The 17,565-nt window shown below is 47.2% G+C and overlaps 1 protein-coding gene across 14 annotated transcripts in view; it reads right to left on the reverse strand.

Moving 5' to 3' along the window:
* The window catches only part of ANKS1A (ankyrin repeat and sterile alpha motif domain containing 1A), a 153,685-nt gene that overhangs the window by 28,085 nt on the left and 108,035 nt on the right, over window positions 1-17,565 (reverse strand). For 13 of the 14 annotated variants that reach the window (XM_059717260.1, XM_059717253.1, XM_059717267.1 and 10 more), the window contains one exon: window positions 16,603-16,709. In XM_059717260.1, the coding sequence (XP_059573243.1) occupies window positions 16,603-16,709 (107 nt within the window). Of the gene's footprint in view, window positions 1-16,602; window positions 16,710-17,439; window positions 17,564-17,565 lie in introns of those variants that run through there. The other variant, XM_059717262.1, reaches the window with a different exon arrangement.

Raw genomic sequence — 17,565 nt, forward strand, 5'->3', positions numbered from 1 at the left:
GCTGGTATTGTCACCTTCTTCCAACAAATGAGTTGTGTCTGGCAGCGGGCCCAGATGCCAATTAAAATAAGAAAATAAAACTTCCAAGAAAACACTTTACTCTTTGTGACAAGTGCTTCTTACCTCGTGAACTTTTCCAGACTGATGGGCTAAGTGGAGCAAGCACAGTTCAGTATCTTTGTGGTCTCTAGTCTGGATGCTAGGACAGGAGTGGATGCCTCTGGAGGTCACCCTTGTCCCTCACCTCACCCTGTTACTTCCCAAAGAGAATGGGAAGTGGCAGCATCCCCACTCCTTGATCAAAAATAGCTCTTGCAGTCATTTTCCACTGCAGCACAGATGGCTTGCTTAGCAGCTGGTCCTAAAACAAGCATGTTTGCATTAGCGCAGAATTTTAATACCAAGGCACCTACCTATGCAGGTCGCCTGCTTTTGCTAGCGAATCCCTTGAAATTAATTTTTTCCCCAACCTGAACTGTAACGTGGTGGGGGTTTGCTGCTCTGGTGCAGGGTTGCCTGGCACGGATAGGACATGCCACTTCTGTGGCTAATGTAAGAGGTCTGAATTGGGGCGGAAGGAGGAGAGAAAGGTGGTACTGGTAGTAACACTCAGGACCGGAAGTCAGTCACTCCCCTCAATTGTGCTTCAGTTTCCCTTGTCTGCAAAACGGAGATTCCCCCTAGTAAGGGTTGGGGCTGTCTCTAAATTCGACGTCTGGGCAGTGCTTCATTCTCCTCCAATAGAAAGTGACAGGAAAGTACTACGCCAACTAATCCCCAAGCACAAACCCTTAAACACCTGAACCTTGCAGCACCTTGTTCTCTCTCTCTCTCGCATGAAGATGACAGCGCAACGCCAGCAAGTCCCTTTCTTGCTCGCAGCTTCCCCACAGCGAGGGGCTATTGGCACAGACAGCTGGGCATGTCTGTTCTAGAGGCATTCCTGCTGTGGGAATCTAAGTCATTGATTAGCTCACTCCAGTTACTAAAGCTGCTGCTTAATCATCTTGACAACTGAGGTGCTGCCCCTTTGCTTGTGCTCCCAGACACAGATGGATCAGGCGTTAGTGCCTGGACTATGGCAGCGCTCACAGCATGCGAGGCTGTCCAGCAGTCTCTGGTGCAGGGACTGCCTTCCTCTGCCCCCAAGGTGTCAGCCAGCTATTCCTTAGCAATGAGAAGCTGACAAATTCCTCATCCAGACCACCTCCAGCAGCCCAGGAACTGGAAGAAGTCAAGACAGCTGACTGCGGCTGACCTGTTTAAGGAAGGACCTGATTCAGTCACACTTCACATATCACACAAGCAACCTGTAAACCTTCAGGTTTCTCATTAAAAGGAGAATACAATCAAAGGTTCGCTGTGCTCAGGCTGCCGCCCCCCCTGCTGCTTCGTGACCCCAGAGAGATGCCCGTGTCAACGCTGATGAACCCTGCAAGCATTTCTCCCCCAACAGGGTGCTCTGCAGGCACTTAACTACCTAATTTTGAGACGCTGCTTCGTGCACATGGTCTGGCCTCATTCCATCTTTCTGCTCCTGCCAACAGGGAGCCCGAGGCAAAGAGTTTAGCGCAGGACATTGGAGCCTCATCCAGGCAGCAGAAGAGCTTAACGCATCACGGCTGCTCAGCTAGACCAGCACCCAGGCAAGTGCTCCTTCTGTCAGCAAGCAACGCACTTCCACGGCAGGCAACAAAGGGAGGACAGCCCAGGGGCAGAGGACACAAAACCAGAAGGTGAGGAACCCCTCCAGGGCTCTGCCAGATTCAACAGGATTCTACAAACACAGAAGACAATGTGACCCTGTTATTACATGGGCTACATCCCCTCCCCCTTGCCGTAGCTTAGCTTATTTGGGAATATTCAGGCAGTTTTCCAGCATTCACAGTCTCTGCTGTGGCTGCTGCTATCAATTCACCTCCTACAATGGATTCCATGCTGCTGGACCAGTTCTCTACCCAGGAGACACCTGCTAATGCAAGACAGACTGGCATGAAAATACAGGGCGATGCCTGGCCTCGCAGACAAGACGCTGCACCTCCCCTAGACTTCAGCATGTTACATCAACGCCCCCTTGTAAGAGAAATGACAAAGCTCTGCAGGACAAATCATCTCAGCTGCTTTTAAATGTGGCAGCACAGGAGAGGCTGAGAGTTTAGTGTGGGCATTAAATATAAGACTGATAGGTGGACGGCTCCCATTAATGCACTTAAGTGGCAATGCAAGGTCTTCCCTCACTCACCACCAGCATATTTCAATTCTGACTGGGAAGGGGCTCTCCCAAGGATAAAAAATGACTTTGGCCAATGCCGTCTCCAAAGATGACAATTGCTGCCAACTACAGAGGTGTTTGCGACAAGGACGTCTGTTCCCTGGGAATTGAGCCCATGGTGGTAAACTCATCCGGAGCAGACCGAAACACTGCAGAGACTGATCTACCAGCAATCTGTCCCTGCCTAGTGCTGAAAAGCTAGATGGTTAATGAAAACACCAAGCCCCAGCTAGCTTCCTTGACAGTGGTTTGGACATCCACCAGCTCAGTCTTGGGCGACAGCAGCGTGCGGTTTTATCTGTAATTCCCACCTTGCCATATCTAAGACCCTGATGCTACAGTCCCGCTGGAGAAGGGTGGCTAGCCTGGGGAGCAAGAGTCAAGGGCTGCACTGCCTTGTGGTGAGCCGATTAGACCCAACATGATCCTTGTTTATTAGGGGTATGCGCAAGAGGTGAGCGTGCTTGCACCAACTGTCTTGCCAAACTAGCTGGTAGGGGCAGGAGCGAGCACACATTAGACTTTAGGGCCCAGAGTCCTAAAGGACACCACCACTCTGAGTACAACAGGAGTATCTGAATTCAGAGAGATCAGTTCAAAAGATGTTTTAGGGAGATTTTCAATGCTGCACTTCAGAGCAAAATAGATTGCCCCGATATCAGGCTTTGGTTAATGCCAGATTTGAACGGAAACCTGTGGAACAAGAAATCGCCCACAGACTCTGGTTTAATCAGAGACTACGGATTCTTATTCCACTACCTGGGTTAGCACTGGTGACTCCTTTGTCCCTATGGGTTTAATGTTTGTTTGCTTATTTCTCCCAGCACTGGCCCCTTCCCCTCTCTCCTTGTCTTCTGATTTTAATGTCTTTCCTTAAACACTGCTTTCAGCATGTCTTTTCACAGGATCTGATAAAGTGAGCTTTAACTCGTGGAAGTTTGTGCTACATCTCTACCCTGGTTAGTTTATAAGATGCAGCTCTACCCTCCCTTCTCATGCCAAGAAAGGCACACTTTCCAACTAGGTCTGGAAGTTATGCATTTGACCTCATGCTGCACCTGTGCACTGCGGGTATAGGAACCCATTTGAGCACAGTGCCAGAAGCCAAGCATTCACAGTGCTGCTACTGTCTCGAACGTGGATGCCATCTGCGATCTTGGGCAAGTCACAGACTCCCCTTGGCCTCCATTCCCCCATCTTCAAACGGGAATCATGATTATGCCACATGGCGGCTGTGGGGACTTGTGCCTGGAGAACAGAATTACTGACATACCTTGCTCAACAGGGATAAAAGTGGCTAAACCCTCGTTAATGGACTAATTTGTCAGCCTGTCCTAGAAACAAGCACACGTTCTGTTCACACAATCAAAATTCAATATCATAATTTTGCATGCAATAGCTTACCACCAGAGACTCACCAGCTCTCACAGATAGGCCAAGTATCACTCACTTTACAGGTGAAGGACAAGATACACAGAGACTCGAGCCTTGCTCCTTTAAGGAGCTGAACACCTCCTGTCTCCAGCTGAAGCCTCTGGGGGCTGCAGGTGCTCAGCACCTCTTGAAGAGCCGGTCCTGAGAAACGTATGTGATCACACAGCATACTGATGGCTAAATCATGACGCAAATACAGAACCCCAGTTTCCGAGACCCCTGGCAACAGCCAGGAGGAAACATTCCCCTTCTTCACACAATCTGCATCTTCTCTTCCTCTCATGTCCCTTCTCCCCTTCCCATTGCACATGCAGAAGCCCAGGTACACAGTTTGAAAGTATTTGCATTTGTGAGCAACAGTAGTAAAGTTTGTGCCAGGGTGTACCATATGTTTTGAGAAGGCAAGCGGGTAGACCAAAACTGGCAGTTACACAAATGTGATTAATTAGTAGCTCCATGGCCAATAAGTATTTAAATAATGCCATTAAAAGCAGCAGTTAATTTCCCTCCCCCCCGCTCCTTAAAACTGCCTGAAGCTGACAACCATGACTGAGTCCCCTCCATCACCACTGTCATAATGCCCGTGTGCATGGGGGAAAAAAATTACGTGGAAATGAAATGGCTGCATGCTAATTTAGGATTTATGATAGGGTTTGGTGTATTAGCCTGTTTCACAGTCAATGTTCTGTGAAAAACCAGGACTCCAGGGCTGTGCTCTTCACTAAACAAATGTTTTCTTTTCCATGTGCATCCTGAACTATCTTGATCTACAGATGCTGACAAGGGGAGCACTGGAGGAGAGCAGAAGGTCAATAAAGACAAATACACGGCAAAATGGCAAGAGCACGTGCAGAGAAATTCTTCTCTTTGCGGGCACAGTCCTGCCTGAGGCAGAGCATCCTCCACTAATCGATTCCAGTGGTGGTTGATGGTGCTTGGTACTAAACAGGAATGGACCCTATAACAGCAATGCAAAGCTCAGTGCTTTGTATCAGTGCCAGACAAGTGCCTCAGTAAGGCAACATGGGCGCTCCACACCTTGAGTTCACTGATTGATCTAATGCCTTGGTTTGAGCATAGCTTGTAGGAAACAACTGCTTCCTGTGCATCGGTGGATGCTTCACTCATTCTTTATGTAGAGACTCACTTGGACTGGAAGACCTTTGGGACAGGGACCATTTATTGCTCTGTGTATGAAAACCTTGGGGCCCCTCTCATGGATCCCCTGCAACACAAATGGAACGCATAGGTTTTGGTAGAAGGGCATGGAGCCCGCCAGGACCGTCCACAATCAGTCATGGCTGAGCCAGTGCACCATCACTCACCTCAGGGGACCTAATGTGTCATCTGGGATAAAAGCCAGAGTCTCGATTCTCTGAGCCCACTCATGAGCTGTCAAAAAGATCCCGTTTTACAGAGTGAGCCCAGACTTGTTCAGATACTTGGTGAGTATCAGACAATGTCAAGGCGGGATTTGATTCCACTCACCTTAAAGAGGATTCATTTGAGCCATCAGAATCATACAGGAGACTGAGTTCCTCTCTCTTGATTCTGGAGGCCTCGTTCTGTACCCGGCAGAGAGCACGTTACACTGCAATTCCCCGGAAAACTTCCAGCCGCCACATTAGTGCCGGTGGTGAGCAACAGATAATGCCACGTCACCTGGCTAATAAACTCTGTGACCCTATCTACGCTGCAAAACGAATGAAAATCTTTTCAAGTAACAACTCTGCCAGCCAGCCTCATCCAGGCAAAAAAGGTTTTAAAAACAGTGATTAAAAACCATTCATGGCTAGACTGCCGCCTCACCTCAATAACAGCTGTCATCCACTCAAGGAAAAGGTTCTGCTCCATCCACAACGAACAGAGCCATTATTGGAAATGGTTTCCAAGACAAGTTAACTGAAAGCCATTTCAGGCCAGGAAGTTTCATGGTATACAATCAAATCTTGAAAAGACCGAGGTAAAGATTGAGGGGGTGGACAGAAGTTTGGTATATTGATGTCAATGCCAATGATGCTGGGATCAAACAGACAGATACGCCGCAAATAATACATTGCCTTTAGTAAAGAGCTTCCCCAAAGTGGATGTGGAGAACAAATCGCAGCAGAATTTTACCCCAGATTCTACACTGGAATGGCAAAAAACTACCTTGCACAGAGGGTACTGATCTTCTCTTTCCCTTAACACCAGCAAACTGCTTGCTCTGTCCAGGCCCAACTTCACTCAGCTGAAGTCTTGTCTACACTAGGGCTTTGTCCTATCACAAACCTTTGCTTCAGTGGAGCTTAATCCTGCTTGACACAGGGCCAATGTGCACTCATCCAATCACTGATAATAGAGGTTTTTACCCAGGTCTACACTGGGGGTCTTTACCACTAAGACCATTTCAGTGGCTGCAAGTAGGGTAAATTGCCCAGGGGGCAGAGGCATTACCGTGTGTTAAAACAGCACAACCTTAACCACGTGGACTCTCTAGCCGATCACTACTCAGTGCCTCTTGGAATGAATACATAAAACTCATGTCTTTCCCAGCTGGCTCCTACAGAGTGACAAGCTCTATAACAAATGCAGGCACAGCTTTGGGGCACAGCCTCTCAGAGCATGCTAAAGGGCTGGCTGCTGCCCTGTGGGTTGGTATCTGAGCTTGGGAGTTCAGAGCATGCAAGAGACCTGGGATTCGCAGATTTGGGAAGCCTGGGGATGGCCACTCTCCCGGAGTGATGCATGCACATGTCAGGTGGAAGTGAAAGGATTGTACAGCTGTCTTCTAGCACCAACGCACACCCATTCACCGAGCAGAGGAGAGCTGGCTCTATGTATCAATTTTGCTTCACCCTATTTCTCCCACTTTCTGCTGGTGGCTGAAGTGCTGCCTGGGACTCTGGGATTCTACATTTCAAAGAAGAAAAAAAAAGCCTGGCAGACATTTGAAAAGCCGGCATTTCAGCTCTGCTTCGCTCACACGCAAAGCCAGCCCCTCAGTTCTACATTCTGCTCACATATACAGGAGAGAGAAGGAGAAGAAAGAGGAAGAAGCCTCTGTAATGAAGATCACTGTAGGCTAATCTGACTTGACACAAAAATTACATTTAGTCAAATTAATGTTGGAACTCTAAATTATTTGCAAACACCTCGTTCTTTAATGGCCTCAAATTTCCACCACTTCCTTCCAATTAAAAAATGAAATCAGATGAGCCCTCGGCAGTACATGTTGAGAGCAGATATGTTCGACGCGGTCTCACTGAATCGCTGGCAGTTGCTGGCCACGTGTTCTGCAAGAACCCAGGCTTGAGTGGAAGAGAGAGCCAGAAATGGTAAGAGAAGCTCCCAGTTCTGTTCATCCAACTTCTTTTCTGAAACCCCAATATGTCTGCACAGAAAAATTCACCTGCAACACTTACCTAACAGCCTGAGAACATAAGATCAGTTCCCTGGCTGGGATGGTTAGCTGAATTTGGGCAGTGGTGAATGCTGAATGCCTCAAGGGGAAGGAAAATGCCTTTAGTAGTATAAGAAACAAACATACAGGTTATGACTAATCATGTTCTCACAGGCAGCTTTATATCGGAGTCCTTCCCAAGTCCTGTGATTAGCTTCTGCCTGAAACCCAAGATTCATTTAGTTCCTATTACAGCTTCTCAAAAAATGGCTCTTGTAATCCAGCACAGTATTTAACTGTGGCCATTCCCCAAACCCTGGGATTATTACTGTGCCCATTTCCTGCCTCCCCAAATTTGGGATGAGGCAATGGCTTGCCTGAATTCATGCAGCAGTTGCAAAGCAGAGGGGTGTGAGGTCTCTCAGACACGAGCATGTACACGGACCTGGTTCAGGAAAACTGCAAAAAGAACACCATGGCTCATTCTGCCTGCAAAGCTACATTAGCTTGGGCATGGTGAGCACAATACAGGAGCAAGTTCAGCCTGGCCAGCAGCTTCAGTGTGGTTGGGCTTGCCCATCACACAAATGATAACCCCATCTCTCTCTTCAGAGAAGGAATTCCAGGGGACTAGAAGTGAGGGAAGCAGAAACTTTGACAGCCATCTACCCATCCATACTTGATTTTTCAAATAATCCTTTCCTAGCAAAGCAAGTTGCTCCACAAATCAAAGCCCTGCATTAAAAGGGTAACTTCAGTGTCAGTTCAACTGCCCCAAGTCAGATATACAAGCAATGAAGGTCATCCAGAGCAGTCAGGGAGAGCTGGTGGAGAAGCCTTCCCCAAGGACTAAGTGACTCATGCTGAAGAGTGATGCAACCAAGGACCAGTGAACATTTGTCTTTCACAGCATTGTCACAGATGTTTTGAGATGGAAGTGCCGTGACAATACTGTCTAGGACGTGGGATTATTGGATCTTCTTTGGACACACTCGATTGTGCTTCAGTTTCATGACTGTACTGCAACTTAAAGGAGAGTCTACTCCCATTTATAGAAAACTAAGCCCAATAGGCATTGCAGCCCCTTCTCCATTGCCTTTCTATGGCCAGATAGTAAATGCAATCGTCTCTCCAAGCCTATTCCTAGCGAAAAAGTGGCCCAAGAAAAATACTGAGGGCTGGCCAGAAGTACCACATTGTTAAACTAACTGAAGAAACTTTTGCCTCATTTTTGCAAATACCATCTCACATTAGCCAAAGTAGTTACAGTTTATCTTCTGCATTTCACTGTAAAACTTCTCAGTATGACTTGCAGGTTCTCTCACGCTTGCAAAATGCTGCAACATTTGGCCTCAAGAAGCAGGGGAATAGCTATGGAAAGATTTACACTGGAATTGTATGTCAGAGATGCACTGACCTTAAAAAGCCTCTCTCCTTTGTTTCGAGACGAACATGACCCATCAGTAGGCCCAACACTAGAAACCCTTCATATGTAATGGCAACACTGAATGCAGGTCAGCATGCCTTAAAAAAATAAATCCACCATCGGAGCTATGCCAACATCATTACCACGTCTGGGTCTCTCCATTTCCTCCTCAGAGCACGCGTGAGAATCTCCTACAACCTTCAGGACCCAGAGGCGTTCTCAAGTCCCCAAAGCAAAGACAGGCACAAACATTAGCTTTCCTTTTACACCCTGCGCGAACCTACTTGGCTATATGTGACGTGTTCCCTAATAAGGAAAAAAGGAACCACAGCACCAGTGAGAAGGGAGACTCGACAGGAAAAGATCGCTTTAGTGCACGAGCAGAACAAATAGAGAGGAAGTTAGAAAGGCTGCTGCTTTCTGGACTGCTCTGATAGGATTCAGGTGACTCATTCATTACAATCCCGGTCAGTGCAGGCATTTCACTCTCTCCAAAATGGGCCTAAGCAGCAGAAGCACAAACTAAACGGCCTCCTGATGATGGAAGCAGGTTGTCAGCAGAGCTTTCCCACGCCCTGGTGAAGCCGAGATCCCCTTTGCTTCCATACAGCGAAGATTTGCACTAAAACGGGTTCCCATCTTCACTTATTAGAAAACCTATAAAAGATTCATGGCTCCCATTACAGTTTCTCTCTCAAACTCTGTCACTTTGCAATAAATCTGGAGCAAATACAGATCCCCAAGTCTCCTCCTTTGCTCGTTAAGTGGCATGAGCAAACCTGGCAGGGGAGCAGGCTGTTACTCTCCGACTAAGCCGCCACCTCCTTTCAACCTGAATCAAGTCTTCTCTGCACTGCTGGAGACAAATTTTCACAAACCCGTTACAAGGCTGCAGTGACCTCTGGGTCAGGAGGGAGCTGACTGGGGGTCACCTAATGGAGCTCAAGACTTGCCAGAGAAGTGATATTGCTATTCTTGGAAACTCCCCAGACCAGTGCAGCCCTACCTCCAAAACCCACCTGCTTTCCCAGATGATGTTTATTAGCTTAGATGTTAATCTCTGAGATTTCTGCAGCTCTCACCCCAATTCCTTTTACATTCAATGCGCTTGAATGAGTTTTATCCGTCTTTGGGGTAGAGAAGAGAAGCAAAGTAACAATGTAAAATGACAGTTCAGAACAAGAGTACCAGACCCAATTTATACTGGGCAAAGACACAGTTATTGCATAAACTGTGACAAAGACACGTGCTGATGCCACTATTGGGGAACGCACCACAGGAGCTTCAGCAGCTCTAAGTTTTCTGAGACTTTGCATCTTACTTAAAACCAGCACTTGAGCTAGCAGAGAGGCTCTGGTTCAACAATGGCCAAGAGGGAAAGGTGCTTCCTGCAGACACCCTTTCTGCATGACCTGAATTTTCCTGGAGGGCTTCCCATTCAAATGCTAATCCAGTCTACTCAACCCTCCAACAAGAGACTGCTCAGGGAAGTGCACTGGAGACTTCCTCTGTGTATATGGACCCTTTTTAGGTCCCTTTCATTCTAGCTTCCCCAAGTGATTTTATTGAGCTTCTACTTGTACTCGCTCATCCGTTTGGAGCAGTTTACAGCTCAGATAATCTTACAGTCATGGACAATGAACATCTGCTGTTTACCTACCTCACCTCCAACAGCTTTCCAACATCCAGCATTTCGGTGCTTCTGCATTTTGTTCTGGTTTTTCCCCGCCCCCCATTTAACCCAACAGAAAACCTGCCCTGTCTTTACTGTCCTTGTATGTGAAGAGCAATACAGTACCAAACTCTTATTCTGCAATATGCCCTGCCCCCACCACTGTCACATGCACTATGAACTTACCAGCTATCAGGCTGTTGCACCAGTGGCTCTCAACAACATGTGGTCTGGGAGCATGAACATGCTACATGCTCACTGTCTAGATAGAGATACCGAGTTCACAAAATTCGTTCCTGTATACCTAAGTGTTCCTTCCATAAGCCTTCTCCCTCGACTGTAAGAGTTAAGTGAACACAAACAGGGACCAGAACTGATTCCATGCGACTAGACAAGCCACGCTGTGCAAACTGAATTAGCCACGCAGCATAATGACAGTGTGATCCAATGCAAAAGGCCCTGGAGTAGAAGTCAGCAGAGGTATACTGTACTGCAGAGCCAGGAATGACCTAACTGCATGACCTTGGGCATGTCACCTACTTTCTGTGCCCAATTTCCTCCAAGCACTTTGGCCTGCTGATTCTACCTTGGGGCAGGAACCATTTCACCGTGGGCAGGTGCAGTGCTAGCAAAACAAGGTGCTCAATACCTACAATACAAATACAGTAAAAGCTCTGTTATCCAGCATCCTCCAGGAATGGGGGATGCCAGTTAATCAAATGTGCACCATCTGGTGCACTCCCTGACATCGGTGTGCCAGGGGACAAGGAGGGGAGCAGGCTGCTTTGCCCCAGGCCGTGGGCCAAAGAAGTGACAAAGAAAAACTTGGGTCATTGGGGGCGAAACCGGAAGACCCCCAGAAGTGGTACCTCCGGTTTTGCCTCTGCCACGTCCCTTGGATGCCAGTTAGTAGAGTTTTCTAGCTAATAAAGTGCTGGTTAACATAGCTTTTGCTGTAGGTGAAAAAAAAGAAAGAAAAAAGAGACTGGTTTTGTTTAACCAACTAGTTTAGCAAACTGTCGGAAAACATTCCAGGAATATACAAAAGTCACTGAATTCATTGCAAATTACTCTCCCTCCTCTGGAATACATTAAACTGACTTTACCTCCCGGGTACAGTCATGTTTTACATGTCAATTTTGCTTAAATGAAATAATGCTGCCAAATTAAGTTGTAGAGAACTCGCGCAGGATTTGGTTCCCAGCGCTGCCGCCTGGTTACCGTTTTGCTACATTTTTTTTTTAAATCCTCCCTTAAACCATGGCCGTAAGCTGAACACTCTTCATAGGGAAATGGAACTAGCCAGATGCTTCTAGATGCTGTTTCCATTCTACATAGCTATTACAGTTACCGTCTAACAGTTTGTTCTGGCAAAGCTGTCTTGGATGCTTTCTTGTCTACTGAACAGAGAGGAAAGCCTGTTATTTGCTCACAAATGGGCCACCTGGGGGATTTGGCCATGGAGGGAAGCATTCTCAGCCTACTGAAGACAAAGCAGCAACATGATATACCGTCGATAATGTGGTGCAGAAACTAACACAGACAGCAAGAACACTTAAGTATCAGAAGATGCTAACTTTTACAATTTTGGATACTAAAATTTAATTAGCCCCATAGCCCATCTGGCAATTTGTAAACCATTACCCAGCGTTCTTTAAGCCTTGAAATACTCAACATAAGGAAGCTCTAAATCGGAAATAATCCTTTCATAAAAACTGAAAACTCCAGAAAAGTCACCATTTAGGCTGAAACACTTCATCAGAGCTAGAAAACTGTGGCTATCCTGAATAGAAAAGACGTGCACAACCTGACACCACGAATACTAACATATCCAAGCACTTAGGGACTCTACTGCTTTAAGCAGGCTTCAGCGCCAGAAGCCTTTTAAATAATTTATCTGACTTTTTTTTTAAATTATGGGTTTGACATTAATTTGTAAATACCTTGCTTCCCACCAGTACTATACCTAGAGCTTTTCTCTAACAACGACAAGATGAATGAAGACAGGGAAAAACAAGAAGTGGAGAAAAACTAAAAAACCTGAATTTCCCCACTGTGCTTTTTATACCAGCTTTTACCTACAAGAGTTCAAAGGCAGCCCTGTTGCAGACATCAGGAACTGCTCACTGGCAAGAAGGGATAAGCAGCAAAGAGGAAAGAGCAGCTGGGTGGCTTTGCAATTTGAGTAATCTCTCACTCACTTGGTCTCTTTCTAATTTACAGCCTTTCTTTCCCACCCCCACCCTCCCAGATCAAGAGGTCGGAGACAGCAGGGAGATTTTGGGGCCTGAAAACAAGAGGGGGATGTCCACTGCTGGCTGCAAAGAACACAAGCAAGAGGAAAATAAAATTATTCTCTTGCCAGGAGCACTTGGGTACCCAGTGACAAGCAAGCCAAATGAGGCCATCCCTTTGTATTATATCAGAGGAACTGCAGTGCTAGTGAAAGGTGCTGGGCTGAAAACCTCTATTTATCCAGCACAGGCACAGCAGCAGCAAAATCTTCCCCCTGTGTGTACCTGGAAGAGGACTGAGGTGAGGCTTGGAGCACTCAGAGTCAGTGTTTGCTGTCTATAGAGAAACTATTGTCAGAGCTGTCAACTAGAGCCAAACAGTAATGAAAGTTCAGGGATGGAGACACCTGTTCACTAGGGAAGGGGAGCAGAGCCCACCCATTCCTTTGTCAAATATCAGAAACAGCCATCAGAGGGTCTGAACTGGGCACCTTCAGGACTCAGTTCAATCCTCATTCCTATCTCCAAAGTCACCCAATGCATTAAGACCGCAGCCACACTAAAAGCAGTCCCATGCATAGAACTTGCACCACAGAAGCGTCAAAACAGTCCCAACACACCAGGAGACAATATGGCAAGACAAGTTAGGAAGCATGGGTGGGGAGGGCAGCTTGATTAACCCGATTCCCTTATAGAGCCCGGTGGCTTCCAGCTCAGACCTATCCACTAGAAAGCATTACTAATGCCAACTCAGTGGCTTTACCAGTGCTTCCGGCTGCTGAAAAGTTGACAAAACGTGGCTTCCTCAAGCCACTGTCCTAGACTAAATCGTCCAGGCTGGGCTACTGCGTGCTGGAGCTGTCCGGGGTGCTGAAGAGAACAAATGATGGAGGGTTTCAATTACAGAGCATAGCCCAGCTACGCAAGGATTTTGAATGGAAAGGAACAGAACAGCACTAACGATCACCCTTCTTCACAGAGAGTCCAACAAAGGCAAAGAGACAGGGAACCCCAATATAAGAAAGAGTTAAAACAAGGAGAAACTGCGGTTAGGAAAAAAGGAGGGGTGAAGAAGTTCATGGGAAGAGCATCACCAGTGGTCAGCAGCTGCTAAAGTTGCACGAGCCGCAGTCAAAGCCAGAACTCTCCAGGAGCAGCAGGGCTAGTTCTCTGGCAACGTGGGGTCAGAGGCGGCAGGATGCTCATGGGAAGCAGATCTGCTTTACAAGAGCATCTAGTTACAGTCACTTTTCAGACCATACGTGCCCTCTGGACAGCCACAAATGGAACATCCATCTTGCAGTTCAGGCAGGTAATTAATGTTTTGCATCCCTAGATTTTCCTATGGAAACAGCAGGGAAGGTGCGTCTTCCCTCCTCCCCATGTTTCCCAGCACCCTGCACAGTGCTGAATAGCTGCTGCAGCCCAGCCCAGCTTCACCACTCACAACCTGGATTCATTCTTTTCTTGCCATCTCACTGTGGTACTTGGGAATCTGCCGTCATGAAACTCACTGCAGCCGAGTGAGTGTCACTTTTCTGCACCACCGCACTTGCAGAAGCGCCAGCACTTGTCTGTCAGTGAAACAGCACTACATTACACTGACTCTCTACCTGAACAGTGGGGACCATTTTAGACATCCTCCATTTGCAAAAGCATTGCTTGAATTCACCATCTCTGAGACCCTACCCTACTCCATTGGAGCCTCCTTTCCAGCAGGCAACTGCCCTTCTCAATCAAACAGAGAGCACACTAAAAGGCTCTAAGCGTACTCCATCTCAGTGGGGGATGTTTCCAGCTAGAGCCGAGTGCTTGACATTAATACCGGCGTTCCCTTCTATCTGTTACTGGTGCACATTTAAGGCTAGACCCCAAACTTGAACATGGCAATAATCGCTACACGGTGGCCCTTGTTTTAAAAAGCAAAACTGCAAAACAGAAAGTTGTGCTGTGCCCTTTATTTCACTTAAACCCAGATCAACAGTTTTCTGCTATATTAAACAAACAAAACGGAAACCAAAAAAACTCTTGTTTCAACTCAGTTGCTTTGCAACGAACTGGATCAAGAGAGGGGTATGGTAGACAGGCCTGAGCTGCAGTTCCTGCCTACCCAGGAAGGAGGCAGGGAAGTCACGTCAAGGTCTGTTTAATGCTGGTTATTAAAACATGGCTATTCAGATTAACAAGAGTTAACAAAAGCCACTGGAATGGACTGACTCATCCTCAACCCTCTGAACGTGCTCTGAGAAAGCAGTCTGGCTTCCAACAGCTTAAAAAGATTGGTATCTGGCCCTAATTTTCAGTCTACCTGCAAAGGCAGAGAAGCCAAGACTGTATATTCCCAAGCAATGACGCACACAGGAGCAAAAACACTTGTTTTGGAAACCTATTTGACAGCATTTCCCTAAACTATAAAAAGCAGTAGAAAGAAAGCCCCAAGAGAGACCTCTTTCTGCAATCACCTTTAAGAGTCCACCATAACCACCAGCAAAGATTGGTTGCCTGCTAGATGTTAATCTTTAAAAGCCTAAACAAAACCAATGCAAACTTGAAGGATATCTTAAAGTGGCCACTGGGGACCGGGGGTTGCCTCCTTTAAGTGCATCCTTAGCACAAGCTGCCCTGTTATCATTCACTATAATGTTTTCACTGGGAAATCCACTGGGCACTGTGTGGGCTGGTTAATGCTATTCTGTTGCCTTTATTTCGAATGGCTTCATTTAGACTAGCTTTAATTACACTTCACTGCAAATAGATTCTACGTGCCTGGAGGAAGAGATCGCCCTCCCCAATTCAGATTTCCAACTCAGAACTGCATGAGGTCCAGGGATGCGACTCCTGACCTCCCCGAGTTACCAGGTAAGGACACTACCCAGCAGAGGCTCTTAAGCACCCTTCATCAGCTGAGAATCTTAGCATCTGCTCAGATGAAGCTGGAAGTCATGGTCCCAAAATTTAACATACTGCATGGGGCCTGATGAGATGCTAGCAATGCGGGAAAGGCAGGGATGCACAGATCATCTTTCTAGATGGAGGACCCTGCATTTCTTGTAGAGCTTCTGGATAAGCAGTTTTTGTCCCTTACAGTCAGGACACTTTCTTCTATGAACTCACCTGCAGTACTGAAATCGCCTATTGCTGATGAGTGCAGGTGATGTGACTTAGCTGCAAGCGTAGACTAAATCAAGCCATGATCATCTGCAGCTAGCTGCCAGCAATGGGCATGTCTGGTAGTACGCAGACAGAGCACTAAAATATCCACGAAGTCCCCTACCTCTAAACCTCCCCTTCCCTGCAAACATTTCACTTGGAAAGAGCACAGCCCGCTGTACTGTATTATTCTATTCTGCCCCCACTGGAGCCTTGAGACTAAAAGCTGAGCTCATTTGCATAGCACAAGTTACCTGCCGCACAACACCAATGCTGGAGAAGTGTGCCCTCGCGTGCACTGTGCAACGGCGGCTGATGCAGAGTTTGGCCTGCAAGGCACTCCTTGGTCGTGCTCTGAAACCTAGGAGTTCTTTATGGCAAAAATGTTTCCAGCTCATCGCAACAAAGAAAACCATCCACACATGAAACACATCCCTATGGTCCTCATACAAGGCCCCTTCTGTAGGTAGCAGGAAACAATACCTCAAAGAGTTCAATTTGTTAGGACGTTGGCTCTTAAGCCTAACAAGGCCAACACGAATCATCGGCATCATTAACAATCATGGCTGGCTGTTTTAACATCCAGCCCATCCAACAAAGCAAGACCAATTCCCATACCTTTCCAGGTATCGAGACACTCCACTGACCTTTTACCTGGCTAGGAAAACCTCCAGGCTCCCAACACTTTCTGTAATAGGTTAGTCATTTTCAATTCACATATCTGAAGCAAACTGAGTATTAACAATTTAAAGGGCGCTGTACAGCAAATTGGATTTTATATCAAGTTATTCAGAAGGGAAATGATAACAACTAAATTACCTACGAGAATGAATAATCCAGTATAAGTCATCTCACTTCCTTAGCTAATCTAAGTTACCGCACAGTCACCAGCCTATTTCACTGATGTGCCCCAGGACTGAGGGGAACTTGCTGAAGAACCGAGACCTGATCTGCGAACCTCACAAAGCCTGAACAAGTCAGATTTATGGACAGGAAGGAAAACACTGGCCAAAGCCCCAGGTTGCTACTCACCAGGAAGCGGACATCGTCAAAGCCATTCAGAAGGAGCTTACTCTCGTACTGCTGCAGGCCGATGGACTCCAGCCACTCCCCAACGCTCTGCTCCAACATCCGCGAACCTGACGAGAGAGGAATCGGCAGACGCTTGAAAAAGTTAAAACCATTAAGGCGGTAGCAGCGGCACTCTGAGGAAGACAGATGGCATTGCCACATCATAGTCATTACTATAAGGAAGCCAAACTATGACCACAGTACAATCAATCAGCTGGCAGACAATCCTCTTGTACGCACAAGACCATGGAGCTTCTGGCACGGTCCACAGGCTGAGGCTTTAATCGGTTTCCCAGCGATACTCAGACACACCCTCTGCCAGAGGAAGTTCCCGGGACCATGGCATCACATGCATTGCTTTCGGGACTTAAGCGAGTTCCTTGCCAGACTCAGGAGCGAAGCCCAACCCCCACAGGGATGCTAATCCACTCCTTGACTCATCTGAGGGGGGCAGCAAAACTTTCGACCAAGGCATTCCGTGTCAGAACTGCAGGTGCGGGAGCACGGAGAGGAGCTGCTCACAAATGCACGCAGCTGCGCGGGTCCCCTCGTCCATGCAACTTCAGATGCACTACCCTGTACAGCAGGCCAGCGAGAAGGGCCATTAACACTGGAGGCACAAAGCAGCAAGGGAGAAAATACATCCTCATGCAGCTGAGAGAGAGACAGACAGACACGATGGACTTGCAGAAAAGCAGCAGCAGTAGCAGCCAGACTAGAAAACAGTTGTCCACAGGAAGACATGCAAGACAGAAAGAAAGCACACAAACGGCAGCAGAAGAAAGGAAGGGTTTATACTTTTTTTCCCCAAGCAGTCCCGAAAGAGGCAAACCATGGTAAGGGGTTTCTTGCCGTTATTGTGTTAGGAGGAGCAGAGGCATGAATGACAGGGAGCCTGAGTTTACGAGTCCTGGCATCATCATT

This window comes from Alligator mississippiensis, chromosome 14 (assembly GCF_030867095.1).
Source record: "Alligator mississippiensis isolate rAllMis1 chromosome 14, rAllMis1, whole genome shotgun sequence".
In the NCBI taxonomy this organism is placed as follows: Eukaryota; Metazoa; Chordata; order Crocodylia; family Alligatoridae; genus Alligator; species Alligator mississippiensis.